Source organism: Talpa occidentalis, unplaced genomic scaffold, assembly GCF_014898055.3.
Source record: "Talpa occidentalis isolate TD23 unplaced genomic scaffold, MPIMG_talOcc4v2.1 talOcc4.16, whole genome shotgun sequence".
In the NCBI taxonomy this organism is placed as follows: domain Eukaryota; kingdom Metazoa; phylum Chordata; class Mammalia; order Eulipotyphla; family Talpidae; genus Talpa; species Talpa occidentalis.
This window is the reverse complement of record NW_023601653.1, coordinates 79,345,408-79,362,454: the sequence shown is the minus strand read 5'-3', so window position 1 is coordinate 79,362,454 and position 17,047 is coordinate 79,345,408. Positions and strand designations below refer to the sequence as shown.

Here is a 17,047-nt window from a genome sequence, read left to right as displayed (position 1 = left end):
CTCATTGAAATATGGGACAATGCAGGAGAAAATGGTTGGGAGGTTATTGGAAGCTCAGTTTTGGACAGATTCCTGTTAGCTTTGCAGATGAAGATGCTGCGCAGGTGACTGGTTATGTGGGTCCACAGTTCAGAGGAAAGTCTGAGGGTGCAACTTAGGGAGCTAATGCATGTCATTAGTTTTCAAAGCCGTGTAAGTGGATGAAATGTCATTTTCAAGGGACAGCACAGAGATGGAAAAAGAGAGGTTCTGGGACTGAGCCCTAAGGTACGTCAACATTTAGAGGTCAGAGGGATGAGAAGGAACCTACGAAAGAGATTGAGAATAAGCAGTCAGGAAGGTAGGAAGAAAACCCACTGAGCAGTTAAGTGTTCTGTAAACCAAGTTAAGAAAGTGTCTCAGGAAGTTTTGTGATGACTGAACTTTCAAATCCTTTCGATGGGCTCCTCTTGAAGGGCTCGTGGAGACCAGGACTGTTCATCAGTATGGTCTATATACAGGTGAGTTTTATACTCACCCCTCTAAGAACTCTGGCAGACTAATCAATCCATTAAGCGACTTATTTGTTACAGCAAAGAAATGTTTAATTCCTGCTGTGTAGTGTAGACATCAGGGTAGGCACTTGACACAAGACAATGAGACATTGTCCCTACCGCTGAGAGACTTGGAGCATTATGAGAAGATAAACATGTCAAACCGTAAGCGAGATAAGCACAATCACCCCTGGACTGGCAGCTTCCTGAGGACAAGGCTCCCATGTTGCCCTTTCTGTAGCTCAGGGCGGGCACATGTTTAATGAATAAATGAACATGTGCTCTGAAAGCACAAACAATGAAAATTACTTTCTGAGAATGACAGGGCTTCACAGAGGAGGTGATAATTGAATCCTGAAAAACTAGGCCCTTGTTCCACACATCTCTGTTTAAACAGGCATAGAGTCTGTCCGATGTTTAATAAGATTCCTTGACTGATTAGATATTTGTGTCCAGCAGTAAAATGTTATTGTCACTTTCAGTGGAGAGATATAGCTCATAAAAAATGCCTTAAATCATTAACGCCCACCTAATTGATAGTCAGGAGGCCTAACAGACCTCTTTTATAGTTTGTCATGTTAAGCGAACCTTGACCAAGGACTGGTCATTTATAACATTGTGGGAATGTACCTTGGTGTTTATCAAGCTTACCTGTGGTATAACTACATACTAAAGGAACATTAAAAATAATGTAATGATTCAATTCTTGTGACAGTTACACAGAGGATAGCTAAAAAAAAATCCATTTAAATCACTTTTAAATACATGAACAAGAAGAGTGTTCCAATAGGGATAATGAACTACAAAGACCTAGAAGCCAGACAGTGTAATTAACATGTTGGAGATTTGCTTTATTGGGATAGATGGATTAATTTGGGCCTATTTCTTGCCTCCCTTCTCCTAATTTCCATTTCCTAGCCCATTCATAACTTAGAAGCCAAGAAAATGGGCGATTTACACCCTCCCCCCCCCAAGAAAAATGGGCTTCATTATATTTTGGGCTCCTTTAGAATTATTTCCCCATTCTGTTTTCTAACCACTTGTTCTCTGCTCTTTGCCCTCCCTCCTGGCAGAAAGCCCCAAGGAAAGCTCAGAGCCGACGGGTTCTCCAGCCCCTGTGATTCAGCACAGCTCAGCAACAGCCCCTAGCAATGGCCTCAGCGTCCGCTCTGCAGCTGAAGCTGTGGCCACTTCAGTCCTCACACAGATGGCCAGCCAAAGGACAGAACTGAGCATGCCAATACAGTCGCATGTGATCATGACCCCACAGTCCCAGTCTGCGGGCAGATGATGCCTCCCCTGGTGGAGAGGTCCCCAGCCAGCGCTCGCCCTCCGGGAGCCGAGAAAGATGTCATCTAATCCCCTTCCGTCTGCCTTGGACATGGCAACATGGGGAGAAATGTGTGTGTTGTGAGTAATGGACAGATGTGAGGCTTTTCAGCCTCAGGACATGTGTGTTGACATCTGTACTAGGAGCCTCCCAGCCCCAGAGCCACATAGAACATCCCCCAAGGTGGGGGTTCTAATATACCCACAGCCAAAGGGCTTTCCAGATGGTCTGAACAATCACCCCTACCCGTGCACGTGTTCCTGTCTCTTTTAACACTAACCCTGCACTTCTGAGCTTTGGGTTTCTCCGTGCCCTCTCTGCTCACTAAGCCGTGGCTATTGCCTTCTTGTTTCTTACCAGCATGCCACTTCCTGCTAGCTAGAAGGAGGCTAGAGTTGATGGTCTATCACCGCTGACCCATCCCCAGTCACCCCATGAACTCAGGACTTTGTCTCCCGGTAACTGCTTATCCTAGTTGACACACTCACTTGGCAGAGATGCGCGGTTACATATGAAGTCGCAGTGTCTCCACCTCCTCCATCGCCCTTCTCCCTGCCTGCCACCGAAACAAAAATGACAAAAAGAAACAAAACCCCAGAGTTTAGAGTTCTTGCTGTTACTTCCAGAGCTCTCTGTGTACTTCATTTGTCTCTTGTATTTTTCCAGTCCGGGGATGGGATCTCTCCCTCCTCCCACGGCCTTTGCAGCCTCATCTTGTGGCCTTATTAGACACTGCTTGGTCGTGAGAGGGGAGGAGGCCAGGTCTGGCTGATTCCTTCCCCATCCCCTGCTGTGTCCCTCAGTTCTCCCTGTCGGGGCAAGCAAGAAGTGTGGTTTAAGCGCGTTCCCTCAGGTTACTGGATTGATTCTTTTAGGTTTTCCAAGTTTACCGGGCAACCACCCCTGTCTCCCTCCCCATCCCTCTGTCCCTGTTACTGCCTCTGTCTCTTTCTGTAACTCATTCAGATGCAGCCCTCCTACAGGCTGTCATGTGGGGACTGTTGCTCCCCACCGCTTCACCTCATCCTTCTGTCCTTTTCTGAGCTACGAGCTTATATTCACAAGTGCCCCCAGTCTGGCCACTTGGTCTCTCTGCTCTTCCCCATCGATGCATTGCTCCTTGTAGTCCAGGCGCCAGGACTGTGACACCTCACAGCAAGGTCCTGAGTAGGTTTCTTGAGTGTTGGGTTGAGTTGGGGAGAGAAGGGTGCAGTAACTGATCTCAGCAGAAGAGCCTGCTCAGTGAAGGGTCTGACCCGCCCGGGACACTGGGGACTGTTGCTTTTAGCCATTCATTCAAAAGCTGGGTTGCAGGAGAAGTTCATCCCTCTTGTCCCTCTTTCTCCCCCGTCAAGATCATCTTCCTTTGACTCTGAACTATGCAGTTCCTGTCAGGGCCATAGGAAGCAAGCCAAAGCCAGAGGCCTGTGGATAGACAGGTCAGCTTTAATAGCCCTCCAGTATGAAACCCTTCCAGTTGTCCCAGAGCCACCTTCTGCCATCTGTCCAAACCAAAAATGTCCCTTCTCATCTCTCCTAAACATACATACAAAATAACTGCCAGTTTGCTTGCTTATTTTTTTCTTCTCAAATATTGTCACAGAGGAATGGGAAGTGTTCTAAGCTCCAAGACTCCCGTCTCCTCAGAGCCACGTGCTGGTGGGCCAGTCAAACGACGTGTTCTACTGCTTTTTTTTTTTTTTTGGTAAATATTTTATCTGAACATTTTAAAGTTTAATTTCATAACCACTTTTATTTATTATCACTGAAATTTAACAGACTCCTATTGGAACTTATTTATGCGTAAAAAGGTTGGAACTAGAATCTTCAATGCATTCTAAAATTTAGGGGAAAACGTCACGCCTGCCGTCCATCACCGTCAGTGCCTGCACAGCACCCTCTTCCCAGCCCTGCGCCTGGTGCCGCCTTCCGCGCTGGGGTTGCTGCTGCTCAGTTCCCGCTTCCCTTCCTCTTTCCACTTCATCCCTCAGCCGTGGAAGTTTAGCATAGTTTTGTCAGGATTTTCTGACTTATAGTCCGTCATCCTCCTAATGTCCCCAAAACAGTCATGCCCTCTGGCCCCAAAGTCGGCAGAAGTCAGTTTGATGGAAATGGCTCTGTCATGTTGTGAAATTCCACACTTAAAGTGAGAATCAAGGTTGATTCCAGGTAATAAATTAGGGAACTTGTGACTCGGTGCCAGCAGCAAACGTTGCCTTGTCTGGTAGTAAATAACACAAGTCACTCCTATGAATTATGAAAACTGCGGGTGTAAATGAAGGAGAGGCAAGGGAAGGGGCCTCTGGAGAGAGTCAGTGTTTCCTTGGCTTGAACTCCAGTGCCAAGTTGTGGACGCAGAATCCCTGAGCAGCAGGCCCAGGTCCAGCAGGAAACACGTGGCCCAGGTGGGCTCTACACGCTTGCAGACAGCCTCTGCATGAGCCCGTCCTAGTGAGGACTCCACACGCCTCAGGACCCCTGGTTTACTTTTATCAGCGCCCGCTGTCCCGGGAGCCTCAGCACATGAAGCATCCAGTCCGAAGCAGTAGTTCTCAGCATTGAGGGGCGCTGTCCCAGCGCGCATAGCCCAGCACCCGGCCCCTTGCCATCAGGTAGACCCCACTGAGAGGCGGTCCCCTTCCTTTTCCTCTGGTGACATCAAACTGCTCTGGGGTTTACTTGCCATTTGCCCTTGGCAGAGCTGGCTCCTGCTTTGTAACAGCCCTGAGTCCCGCCTTGCACACCTTGCTCCTTGCTGCCTGCAGCGGAGCCTCTCAGAAGGGCAGACCCAGTGGGCACAGAGGAGGCACGCCATGACCACGTGTGGAGCCCCGGGAGGTCCTGCCTTTATTTGTCTCCTCTCCTGCCTTTCAGAGCCAATGCTGAATAACCACACCTGGTGAAGAGAAAGAAAACCTCGTTTTCTCATCCTCTCTGCCCAGGACCCAATGAGAACAGCCCATGAGGTGACTCAGACACGCAAATGGCACGGCAGATGGCCAGGATGCAGGTCACCTCCCCCAGGGACTCCACTTGCCTTTAAAAAGTCACAGCCAAAAAAATTGTTTTCTCACAGCCATAACTTGTTCTCAGGACTTTGCCTTTAGACAGTCACTCCCTGGGATTTTCTCCTGCTTTTTGTTTCTTTTTTTTATTATCTTGATGTCCTACTAGCAGCCGTGCCCTGAAGCCTGACTGAGTTTATGACTCCCGAGGAGCCTTCATAAGACCCTTGACTATTTCCCTTCCCCTTCAGGCAGATGTTTCACCCCTGCACACTGGCCTTGCCCCACTGCTCGGCGTTGGAGGGAGTGTGAGTGCACCAGCGGCCCCTGTGTAGAGCAACTCATTTTCGTAGAGGGGCTTATGTCATTTCCTGGCCTTTTGTCTTGATTCTCTTGAGTCCTTGTTTCCGTCACTGGGAAGTTCGTATTAAGGACCTGCATGAGGAACACTCCCAGAGCCTTACTAGTAAAGGAGCAATGAAACGAGGAAAGGGCAGGTCAACCCCCCCAGGCAGCTCTCTGCTTTGTCCCGCGTCTCCCAAAGAAGGCCTCGCGGTTACTTACCCTGAGACCTTGCTGACAGTCAAGGTAACATCGCTTACCTTGCTACTGCTGCCAGCCATGTGGCTGCTTTCCCCTGCTCGTTGCCTTCCAGACCTGACTGGACCAGAACCAGCATCACAGAGGGTCACTCGGCCCTTCCGAAGGATCCTGGCCTTTCTAGGACCCTAAGAGAAGGCACCTTCTGAAAGTAGTTGGTAGTGTGGAGTCTTCAGACTCTTCAAGTGAACGCAGGCAGAACTCAGGCCTCCCACCTCACCCCAAAGACAGCTGCTGAATACCCAAGCCATAGACACAAGGCCTAGAACCAGGTCCTCTGGTCTCATGGCCGCCCTCCCTTAAGACAGCTTGCTTAATCTTGAAAAGTGAGACACCCCCACCCCCACCCCTGATGAGGGAAGCCTAGAAAGAAAAGAACCTCTTTCACTTACCCCTTCCCCATTGGTTCTACGTCCCAGATACAACCTTCCTTCGGCCTCCGCTCGCTCTTGCCCCCAGGCTCTAGACCATATGCGCTCAGTGGTGGTGGGAGAGGAGGTGGCCTCACTGAACCTCACCTTGGCTGCCTTCCTGCGCCCGTCCTGTTCTCGGTCCCTTTCCTGATTCACTGCCCTCCAGCACCCCCCACCTCAGAGGACAGGGTGTTTAACCACAGCCAGACCCTGTCCACAGCCCAAACCACAAAGTAAACACCAAAAAAATCCCTCCTCTGGCTTCTGAGGCTCCCCTGCTTCCCACTCCTAAGGAGAGGCTCCTTTAAAGGTGCTACCCTGAGACAGTTCTCCCCAAGACCCCCTCATCACTTCCTTCCCACCCCCAAATCATTATTTTCCATTAATACTGTACATTGTATACACAGGAAGGAAATGTATTATTATTTTTTATTTCATAACCAGTCTGTTTAGAATCCAGTGCTCCTAGCTGTATTACATATGCCTTTGTTGATATGTTCTTTCTGCTTTGTTTTGACTTTTGTTTGACAGGGGCGGAGGGAGGAACAACACAGGTGAGAATCCTAAGGCAGATTAGAGGAACCCCCATCCTCCCTGAGCCTCCTGCAGCCCTAATCATCCCTCCCATCGTGTAGAACTGATTTCTGTTTGCACACGTGCGTGCGTGCTCACAGACAAGCCCCTGCCCTCCAACGTGGTGACCCAGCAAGAATGAGCTTAGGTGGCTTTGGCCGACATTCCCACCCTCTGTACCAGTTCCTTAGTCTCTCTTTGAGGTCAAGTCCTACCCCAGAGTGAGAAGGGGCTGGAGAGAGAAGGGCAGGTTTGTATTGTAGCTGCTAGGGTTGACTTTATTGGTATGCCTGGACCTGGTAGCACAGAGCTATCTGGAAGCATGACCTGCTGATGAGGGACGTGTCAGCCGTGGCCGTGAGCACCGGTTCATTGACTTCCGGGCCCCGGTTCTGAGCACCGTCCAGGACCAGCGGCGCCGGTGCCGCTGTCATCCAGGAGCTTGTTAGAAATGCACATTCGAGGCCCACCCGAGACCTAGTCAGAAACTCTGGGGGGGTGCCTCTACCCAGCATTCCACGTGATTCTAACACACACTAAAGCTTGAGAACTGTTACCTTAGGGGCAAGCTGGGACGTTCTTCGAGGGTGTCAGGGATGTTTGGATGCCATCCGCTGCCTTAGCACTAACACCTTCATTTCCTCCAGTCGCTCCCTCCTCTCCCGTGAAAACAACAACCACATCACTCATCTCAGTCTAGGTTTGTCTTCCTTCTGCCTATCCCTAAAGTCTGTCCTGCATCAGCCTGGACAGGTGCCCATGACCCCTTGCAGACTGGTCACTGCGCTATTTGCACGGGAAGGGCCAGCTGGAGCTTTAGCGCACACGCGCACCTTTCAGGCAGGAAGGAGAGGCCCCTCCGGCCCAATCGCGGAGGCTGCAGCCTCCCAACAGTCTCTGTTGTAAGGGAAGCCGTGCGCGCCTGCGGTCGTCTCTGTTCATGTGTGTATCCCTGACACGTAGCGGCACTCCGCGCCTCGTCAAGGGTCTCCACCCAGGGCTGGGCCTCCCGGGTCCCCGGGTGGACCTTGACGGGTGGGAGGATGCAGCGCTACAGGCTATTTTGTTATGAAACCATCTTTGCCCTTCCCCTCCCCCAGCTCAGCATGACCCTGTGAGCAGGCTCTCACAGTCTCCCGGGCCCGGGCTGAGGCGGAGGCTTCGCTCTCTTCTCCCTAACCACCCCTCCCGTGCCCCCGCCACTTAGCAGTTATCTCCCCGGCCATGCCTTCTCCCTCTCTCCCTTGCCCTGACATATATTGTGCCTTATTTATGCTGCAAATATAACATTAAACGATCAAGAGAAACACTGTTACGTCTCATGCTTCGGTGCTGCGACCTGTAGGCCCGGTTGTCCAAACTTTCCGGGAGTTCACGTCTGTGATCTTTCTTCCTCCCTCTCCTGTTTCTTAGGACAGAAGAACAGGGATTCTCATCCCGCCTTACTGGGGAAGACAGCGTCGGGGGAGGTGGGTGCTTTATGTAAATGACCAGCACAACAGCCGGCTTGGATCCAGAGCTCAGGCCGGGCCTGCCCTGGGCCCCAGGGCTCTGGATCTTGGGAGCACTTGCTTGTCCTGTGCGTGGAGATGCACCTCCCACCTTTCCATGTTCTGCCCCTGCCCACTTCCCAGCAAGCAAAACAAAACGAGCCCTACCCTCAAGGAGCTCCCAGCGTGCCTGGCGAGTGCGCTCAGAGACAAGACAGAAAGGGAAGATTTTCGGGGGGTGTGGGGGGATGTGGGGGGAACATTGGTTTGGAAATGAGAGGTGGAGCTTGTTGAAGCAGGTAAGAGTTAACAGGAAAGACTGTCAGGAACTAGGGGGAGCAACGAGGTGTAGGACACCTGCCAATTTCTTCTGGGTTTTCCTTCATAATCTTCACCGCAAGTGAAGAGAGTGAGGCAGACGGGCGCCTCGGCGGGTGTGCCAGTAGGACAGAAGCAGGTTAGAAGTTGCTCGAGGCTGATGCACGATACCACTGACAGATGGGGAGGCTGAGTCTCCTCAGGAGAGTGTTGTGGTCATGGGGGTCCAGAAAAGGGTGGACACCGGGTTGAGAGGCTTGGGGAGTGCAGATGAGAATGAAGGCAGGGCAGTCTCCCACCTTCCAAGCCCTCCCTCTGGACACGGGCCAGCTAGACCAGCCCCTTCCTGCTTGCAGCCTCAGCTCGGGGCCGCTTGTCACTGGCGACCGGAAAATGGCAGAGGGAGGAGCAGCAGGGGGTGAGCCTCCAGCAACCTCTGATGCCACCTGCTCTTAGAGAAGGACGCTCGATGCTTGGCATTTATCAAGCCCTTTATTGCTCACAACCATCTCCAGTGGTCGCCTCATTCTACTGGTGAACTGGGGTGCCGCGCCCATTTCCCACAGGACGTCGTCTGCCCACGGACTTGACCTCCTCTCAGCAGTGGTTTTGTGCTTGGAAGCAGATGGTGACAAAGCTCACAGAAAAGCTCCCCCAACTGAGGATGCATTAATAGGAACGTAGTCTCTAAAAGGTCCAGATCAGGACCTCCCCGGTGGCCCGGGCGGTTGAGTGCAGCGCTGTGAGACTGTCCGCAACCTCTGCAGCGCCGGTTTGATCCCCGCCGGCCGCGGAGCTACCCACATGGCGCGGCAGACCTCTCCTGTCTCGCCCGCTGCTCCCCTCAGCAGTGTCTTGGGTCTGTCTGCCTGTTCTGTTCCCTGCTGTGTCTCTGATGCGTCCTCTCACCCCCCCGCACCTCTGGCCTGTACCCCGGCTCTCATATAAATAAATAAATCTTTAAAAAAAAAAACCAAACAGGTCCAGCTCAACAGCCAAAGTGTAAGTTAGTTTCTAGATGCCTTGCGTAAAAGGGGGCGGGGGACTCTTCCCCTTGAACAATAAAAGACCTTCGCGAGCGGAAGACCAATCTGTCATCAAACAGGCGGGGACTCGGACACGTGAGGGAGAGGAGCGTGTCCCGTGAGACTTCCTGAGGCGGACCAGACCCCTGGTGGAGGCCACAGGGAGCGGAGCATAAGTGGTCCAAGACCCTCCCTGGAGGGGAAGCTGCCGGGGACACCCGTGAGCAGGGAGGATCCCCCGGGACGGTGGAGGCTGGTGCTCTGCGCCAGCCCTGTGCTGAGTGCATCGTAAAAACGAATCTCACGCAATATTCACTCCAGACAGCAGCTGCTGTGTTTCGTGAAGAAGCTGGTGGCAGCTCGCTCCAGGCTGGGCCTCAGGCCCTCCCCACCACACCCCTCTCCCGCGGACACGGAGTCCGGGGCAGCTGGGAGCGCTGAGGAAGAGTCGGGTCAGAAGGGCAACCGCCCCCCCCACCCCCCCCCCCATGCCTTTGAAAGACCCTCCCTGAGAGGCAGTGGCTGGTGCTTCCCAAGGCGGGATGCTAGTCCCGGCCCCGGCGGGGCAGAGCCCGCGGCAGGCAGCGGCTGCGGTGACAGGAGGGAGGTGGACAAAGCCTCAGTGCCCCCCGGGGTCCTGCCCGGCCTCGCTGGACTCCCCCGCCGGGGCTCCGGGCCTCCACCCCGCCCTGCCCGAGAGGCGGAGGCCGGGCCGCAGTGCGGGGCTGTGGCCACAGGGTGGCAGCAGCGACCCGGCGCCGAGACCGCGCCTCAGCCCGGCTCTCCCGGGCGGCGTCGGCACAGATTGCCCCACCCCCGCTTCCTACGGGCTGGGAAACCTTCCGTCTCCTTTCGCGCCTCCTTTCTTCTAGTCACAGGTGACCCCAGCAGTAATTCAGTGTCTAGCCCTCCACGGGGTGCGAAGTCGGGGGGCCTGTGTGACCCTGACTGCAGCCCGAAGACTGACTTGGCGCTGCCTCCTTCCTGCCCGGCCCAGATGCGGAGCAGGAGGCCTCGCCCTCCCTGACGGGACTCTGTGCTTCTATTCCACAAGTTGATCAATGGGTGCGCGCCAACCTGTTGAGGGATTGGGGTTCTTGAAGGCCCTCCAGGGCCTGTATCTGCCACAGCGTCTGCAATTAATGATGCTTCCCGAGCTCTGGAGACAGGATTTATGCATCTAATAAAGTCTCTAACTCCGGGCTTTGGGCTGGGGGCCGGAGGCTGAGAGCAGGACGTCCCAGGGGTGCCACGGGAGGGGTCCCAGGTGGCTCTTGATGGAGCAGTGCATTTCCACTGCCTGCGAGAGTCCCCTCGGGCTGCGGGGGGCGGGGGGCGGGGGCCGGGGCGCAGGTATAAGAGGCAGCGGTGGCTGCAGGAAGGCAGACGGCAGCATGGACTCCAGGCGGGCAACGGTGCTGCTGCTGGCGCTGCTGGTCCTGGCAGACCCCGGCCTCGGCACCGGCGCCCCAGGCCCCGGGGGCTGGCAGGAAGGAGACGGCATCCTCCAGGTAAGTTGGCACCCCAGCCCCTCGCCGTCTCAGCGTGACACTTGTCCTCTAGGTTCCAGGGTTCTTTGCCTGCCAGCGTCTTCCTTGGCTGTTCTGTCTCCTACAATTTGCCCCCGAAGCCACTCCCTCCGGTGACCTCCAAGTCCAAGGCCTTTGCCCATCTTCCTTCCCGGATGCCCCCGCCCCACAGGAGGAAGACGCCGGGCCCCGCCCGCCACAGGATGCCCAGACCGCAGGGTCACTCTTCCGCGCCCTGCTGCAGGCCATGCAGAGGCCGGGCCGGAGCTCGGCGTTCCTGTTTCAGCCCCAGAGGTGAGTGTGAAAGGGACGGCGCAAGGCAGGGGCCAGCGGGGCGGGGAGGCCGGGGGCGGGAGCGGCGGGGAAGCCCACAGCTGAGGATGGTCTCCTAAGGTTCGGCAGAAACGCCCCGCGCTCCTGGAGCAATGAAAGGCTGAGCCCCCGCGCTGGGGAGGGCCCCAGCTCCCTGTTCTGGAACCTGGCTGCCCCTCAACGCTTTGGGAAGAAGTGACGTCATCTCCAGCGCCTGCATGCGAGGCCCACCCTCAGCAGGGCCATGTCTCCCCCAAATAAAGCTGTCTGCCTGCTGAGTCCTCAGGTGTGTGTCTGGGACTTAAGGGCTAGGAGGGAGCCCCAGGGCGGGAACCGGCCCCTCTTCCCACCAAACTCTCCAGGAGCACAGGAGGTGGGTTTTCTGGAGGTGGCTGCACCCACTCCTGCCACCAGAAGGCAAACATGGGGACATGTGGGGAACAAGCAGGCAGGTGTTGCCGATGCCGAGCTCCTCTGCCATCAGCACCACCCGGAGAAACAGAAAGAGCAGGTTTAGGAATCCAAGGAGCAGCGTATTTATTCTGGGCTCTCAGGCAGAGCCTGCCAATTTCATTCCCACTCGTCACCACCAGTAAAAGGATCCTGGGCCAGCGGAGGCCCTGTGGTCCCTGGCTCCTGGCCCGGAGCCCCCCTCAGCCTGCAGGCAGGCAGTCCGCATCAGAGGTAGAGATGGCACCTCCTCGGTACCACAGCTGGGCAGGTGCGTGGGCCGGACGCTGGAAGAGCAGGAAGCGAGGGTGCCCGTCTGTGAGTCCATCACTTGCTGCCTGCCATGATCTTGAGGTACTGCAGGGCCCGGCGGGCAGCCTCCCCACGGGCCGCCTCCCTGGTGGCTGCAGAGCCGTGGCACACGGTGGCGGGCTGTGTGGACAGCTCTACCAGGCACTGGCAGAGGCCGCTCAGGCTCAACTCCTCTGGAGACCGGGAGGGGGAGGGAAGCAACGTTGGGCAGGCGTCAGCCCCCGGGAGGGGGGTATCTGCGTCCTCACCACACCCACCCGGCCTCTCTAGTACCCATCTGTACTTGCTCTGGTCCAGTCCCCACTGGCCCCCAGCCCCCCAACTAGCCATACCAATATCCAGGTAGCTGACGTGGAAGGCCTGCTCCTCAGAGAGCTCACTGAGGACACTGCAGCAGGCAGAGCCCAGAGCACCCAAGGAGTCTAGGGAGCAGCTGCGGAGGGACAGGATCTTCTCCCCCACTGAATTCCGCAGAGAATCCCAGGTGCAGCCCGGGCCCCGGTTCCGAAAGCCATCCAGGCGGGAGCCCACGCCCTGGTGACATGAGGACAGTGAGAAAGACGCAAGCAGGGGCACAGGAGTCAGAAAAGTAAGAGACTTTCAACGACAGCTGGGGGAGAAAAGCCCAAAGAACACTCCCTCCAGCTCACCCTGCTGATCCCGGAAAGGCCTGTCCACCAGAGCTCGGCCCCCCAGGCCAGGCGGCCTCCCTCGCTGCGGTGACAGAGCCGGCAAGGGCCCTGCCCGGCCAATGCCCCACAGCACTCACCAGGCAGACCCGGGCCTACTCTGGAGGCCCAGGAAGGGCCTCAGGTTCAAAAGAGGGCAGTGGAGGCCGGGGGTGGGGGGCAGAGAGGCTCACTCCCCAGTCACACACCCGGGCGCCCGGCACCTGCCGCACAGGCCACTCACAATGGAGAAGTGGTCGTCGTCAGGCTCTGCCTCCGTCCCGTCCCGGGCATCCAGGGGCACCGTGTGCACTCGAAGCAGCATTTTGGCCGCCGCATTACGCTTTGCCAGCTTTTTGGAAGTGCCACTGCCTGTGTGTGGGAGTGTGGGAGAGGGCTGCCGGGGATGACGCAGCAGGCACTGGGAAGACCCAGGCTGTCCACCAAACTCGGGTTGAGGGGCCCCTCAGAGAATGCCAGAGAGCGGGGAAGGACACGGGCAAGAAAGGAGAGAGGAAGGAGCAGAGCGGCCGGAGCAGCCCGGGGCTGGAGCCGCCACACCCGCGCCCTCCGGCCGGTTACCAATCTCCACGAAGCGCTCCACTCGGCAGGTCATGGTGAACTCCTTGCGGTGCGCTGGCCCCGACTCCTGGGTCACGGTGTACTCAGGCAGCCGCCAGCCTTTCTGCACCACCAGCTCCTAGAAGGGGGAAACAAGGGGCGCCAGGTTAGAGGAGGGTGAGGGGTGGGTGAGAAAAGGCATCAGAACGGGGTCACCACCCCCTTAACCTCCCCTCATAGGCCTGGTTCAAGGGGAGACGGGCATGCACAGGAAAGGGGGGGCACACCTGCAGAGCACCGACAGGGTTGCATTCAGACTGCTGAGGGGAGACAGGGGGCTGCACCTCCATGGGGGGACTCCTGAAGGAAAAAGAGCCCAGGGCCCAGCTGAGGCTATGATCCTTTCGAAGCTGCCCCATGAGCCCTAAGTTCTGCTCTGGTCTCCCCACTACCATCTCCGTCCTCCCTGCCAGGAAGGCAGTCGTCTGTCCACACGTCCAGCCTGATGCCTCCCCACACCCCACCAAAGTGAGGTCTCCGGATGCCAGGCCCTTTTCAATTTCCTCGAATACTGGACCATCACCTTGCCAGGCAGTGGGAGGGGCCATATGTCCAGTCCCTGGAGGCACCTGATGGGCCGCAAACCCAGGACCGTCTTGTAGCCGATACAGAAGCCACGAGACCCTTGACACCATCCACATGGGCTTATCGGCTGCTGCAAATTCTTCAAACTGGTCCCCAATTATTCCATCCTCTGTTTACTCTGAATTCCTCATGCCTGACCAGCTTGGGACCAAGGTCTGGGGGCCAGGAGCAGGGCCCGTCCCTCCCCTCTCCTCAGGCAGTCAGGAGTCGCAAGATACCTGGTTGGGACAGCAGATGCAACAGGAGGAGCAGCCGCTGCAGCGGTAAATACTGGAACGTCCTCAGGCAGTGAAGAGTCTAGGGGAGAAAAAAAACTTCCCGAGGGGAAGGGTGCCTTTGATTCACACACATGATGAGGGGGCGCTAGAGGATGAGGAACCCAGGTCCTCCAGACCTGCCCATACCCTAAGAAAATTGCTTCCCACTCGAGCCAAAGCTCAACCATCAGAGCTCCTTCCTAGGGATCCTTTGCTGCCAAACACCCCATTAAACAAACTGAAGCAAGAATCATAGGAGTGTGGAAGGGAGAAGGGCATCTTTCTAGAAAGAGGAGACATGTTAGGGAGCAACTCTCTTCAGCCTCCACCTCTCTCCCTCCCTAACCTGGGCCCCAAACCACAGCCATAACCCCCCACTGGAGCTGGCCATTCCCCTCACCCCCCCAGAATCCTTCACAGTGGAAACTGCGGAAGCAGTCTGCTCGGATCCAGAGGGAACTGAGGAGGAGGCCAGCTCAAGGTGGCTGTGTCACCAGACCGGGCCTCCTGGGCAGGGTAGGGTTCCTGGAAGGGCCTCTAGGAAGCCTGGGCTGTTCCCCCCTCACCTGCTGTCCTCCAGGGCTGGCTCCAGCATGCTCCCCCCTTTGAGGTGTTTGAGGGCCACCTCAGCTGCCTTGTGCTTGGCTGCCTTCTTGCTGGGCCCCTGACCTGAGAGAGGGGGCGTGGGCAATACTGGAGGTCACTGGAAGGACAGAAGGGGAAACAGCATCCCACAGCCTCTCCTCATGACCTCCCCCTGCGCAAGGCTGGAAATGTTACACCACTTGCTGGAAGGAAGGGTCCTTATCTTCCCATGAGCTCCCCAAATCAAGCTATGTCAGGTAGAACTACTGAGCATAGATTTCCTGAACGGGATTCGATCTCTGACTGACTTCCTTCCAGAAAGCACTGTCTTCTCTCAACAGACAGAGATGGCTGGAACAGCAAAAGAGAACTCGTTCTAGAGTCAAAGCCTGGCTCTGCCTCTTACAAGGCATGTGACCTTACACCAGGCACTGAGTATCTCTGAGCCTCAGTTTCCTCACATTCAACAGGAGGATACCAGCAGCAACGTCACTGGAGCAGGTTGAGTTTGGAGACGGCCTAGGTATTTGGTTTAGCACCTGGGACAGAGCCCGGCACAGCGGGATGCTCCCTCCCTCCTTTCTTTTTCCTCTCCGATGATGATCACCTGCACGGTCACTGTGGCGTCCTGCTTGCTCCTCTAACTCTCCCACGTCCACACCCGCCTCCTGTTCTCCCAATCCAGTCAGTGACTTCCCCCTGCAATCTCTCCCTTCCTCACTGGCCTTGGAGAAGAGGACTGTGAAGAGATTCCAAGAAACCAAGCTAATGGGGCCCTGTGAATGCACACCCCGGCCAGGCTGCCCAAGCCTTCCTCACCAGTGCAGCTGGTGTCGCCAACGGTGACCCGGAAGGTGAAATTAGGCTGGTGGGCTTGGCCCTCGGCTTTGAGAAGGTCGTACACGGGCGTCTTCCCTATTCTGGTCCCATACTCCTGCAGAAGGCTGATCGGGGTCTTGCCCGGGTTGGCTGCCAGCATTTGCTCTATACTGGGAGGGGGGCACAGACCCTCATCACACTTCCCTTCTCTGCACCCACCTGGCCAAGCACGGCTATGTCAGGCCCAGGAGCACTATGGGGGACACAGGGTCCAGGGGACCCCAGGCAGTACAGCAGCCATTGGCTGGGTTCAATGCGGAGTAGAGGTGCAGGCTGGGAAAGCAGGGTCCACTGCCCCAGGGCAGGCGAGGGAATGCCCTGTCCCTGCCTCAGTTAAGGCTGGGGGGTGGGGGGTCCTGTCCCCCAGTGCAGGCTGAAGTGCATGTCCCCTGAGAGTGCAGGCCAGGAACCCCGTACCCACCAAATGTACTGAATGTCGGGGGCATAAAGCCCTGCGCCCCAGTGCAGTCTGGGAACCCGGCCAACCCAAGCTACTAGAGCTGGAGGCAGTGGCCACTGCCCAGGTGCATGCCGGGAACCACCAACCACGACCACGGTGCCTGCCGGGAAGCACCCTCGGGCCAGGTGCATGCTGGGGCCGCGCCGCTTCCACCCCGCGCCGCGCCGCGCTCTCGCGCGCAGGGAGCGGGCCGAGGCGGCTCACCTGGGCAGCCCGCAGCCCGTGGTAGTGCCGGAGCCCTGCTCCTCTTCACTCATTCCCTCCTCCGTCCCCGCGGGCGCCACCGTGACTGCAGCCTCCGCGCGCCCCGAAACCCCGCCGACGCGCTAGGGCCGGGGCGAGCCCGGAGTCGCGGCCGGCCGGGCCCCGCGGGGCATGCTGGGAGATGGAGTCCCCCGCCCTCCCGGCTCCATGCGTCTCCATCAGGGGGGAGCTCTCCGCCCCACAACCCTCCGCGAGGGGCCCCCGGCACACAGCACCGCCTTCAGGGCGGAGCGGGCCCCTCCGCCGTCTCTTCGCGGGCAGATGGGCGGTTTTTGTTTTGGGTTGTTTTTTCTCCGTAGATGGCGCCCCGCCCCTTCCTTCCGTGTCCCTCTCCGCCTTGGGCTGAGGCTCTGCGCATGCGTACTAGCAGGATGGAAGCGGCTGGGGGCGGGACAGTGAGGGCGGCCTCGAGCCCGGGACAGGTGTGTGGGGGGAGGGGGACAGCGCTCCGAATTCCGAGAAAACTGCAACACCCAAGAGCTCGCGCGCCGGCTTTGTCGCAGCTGAATGGGCAGGGTCACGCATGCGCGGGGCGCTGTGGGCCGTGATTGGCTCGTCCCCACCGTGCTCAGCTGCTCTAGGGGGCTTGCGATTGATTGCTTCATCCAGAGGGGCGGGGACAGCGGGGAGTGGGTCCGCCCTGGCCCCGCCCCCTGACGGGGAGAGGTCGTGATTGGTCCAGGGGCGAGGCCGCCGTCGGGCCCCGGCTCGGCCCTCCCGGGGCGGGCGCACCTGGCGGCCGTCGGTGACAGCTGCCCTCGAGCCCTGGCCCGAGGCCCGGCCGTCGCGCCCCGGCCTCAGAGAAGTGGCCCCTTCCTAGGTGTCCTTCCGCCCCCGC

At 57.2% G+C, this 17,047-nt stretch overlaps 3 protein-coding genes across 9 annotated transcripts in view; 2 read left to right on the top strand and 1 right to left on the bottom strand.

The window, feature by feature from the left end:
* The window catches only part of LOC119247993 (cyclic AMP-dependent transcription factor ATF-7), a 110,060-nt gene extending 102,259 nt beyond the window's left edge, over nucleotides 1-7,801 (top strand). For all 5 annotated transcript variants that reach the window (XM_054696675.1, XM_037514871.2, XM_037514870.2 and 2 more), the window contains one exon: nucleotides 1,607-7,801. In XM_054696675.1, coding sequence (XP_054552650.1) covers nucleotides 1,607-1,824 — 218 coding nt within the window. In that variant the 3' untranslated portion in view covers nucleotides 1,825-7,801. The remainder of the gene's footprint in view (nucleotides 1-1,606) is intronic.
* A 2,880-nt stretch (nucleotides 7,802-10,681) lies between these two features.
* On the top strand, nucleotides 10,682-11,407 carry NPFF (neuropeptide FF-amide peptide precursor). Its single transcript, XM_037514876.2, has 3 exons — nucleotides 10,682-10,798; nucleotides 10,989-11,110; nucleotides 11,210-11,407. Exons 1-3 carry the CDS (start codon nucleotides 10,682-10,684, stop codon nucleotides 11,325-11,327), a joined length of 357 nt encoding a protein of 118 aa, XP_037370773.1. The 3' UTR covers nucleotides 11,328-11,407.
* A 239-nt stretch (nucleotides 11,408-11,646) lies between these two features.
* On the bottom strand, nucleotides 11,647-16,533 carry TARBP2 (TARBP2 subunit of RISC loading complex). 3 transcript variants are annotated; one of them, XM_037514874.2, is made up of 9 exons: nucleotides 16,150-16,533; nucleotides 15,426-15,595; nucleotides 14,588-14,690; nucleotides 13,983-14,078; nucleotides 13,407-13,479; nucleotides 13,141-13,258; nucleotides 12,803-12,930; nucleotides 12,223-12,424; nucleotides 11,647-12,063 (listed from the first exon to the last, which is right to left on the bottom strand). In XM_037514874.2, exons 1-9 carry the CDS (start codon nucleotides 16,200-16,202, stop codon nucleotides 11,906-11,908), a joined length of 1,101 nt encoding a protein of 366 aa, XP_037370771.1. In that variant the 5' UTR covers nucleotides 16,203-16,533; the 3' UTR covers nucleotides 11,647-11,905. The 3 variants fall into 3 exon arrangements, with proteins under 3 accessions (XP_037370771.1, XP_054552651.1, XP_037370772.1); XM_054696676.1 differs by having other exon boundaries at nucleotides 15,426-15,590; nucleotides 16,150-16,183; XM_037514875.2 differs by lacking the exon at nucleotides 16,150-16,533 and adding an exon at nucleotides 15,907-16,042.
* Between the last annotated feature and the right edge of the window lie 514 nt (nucleotides 16,534-17,047).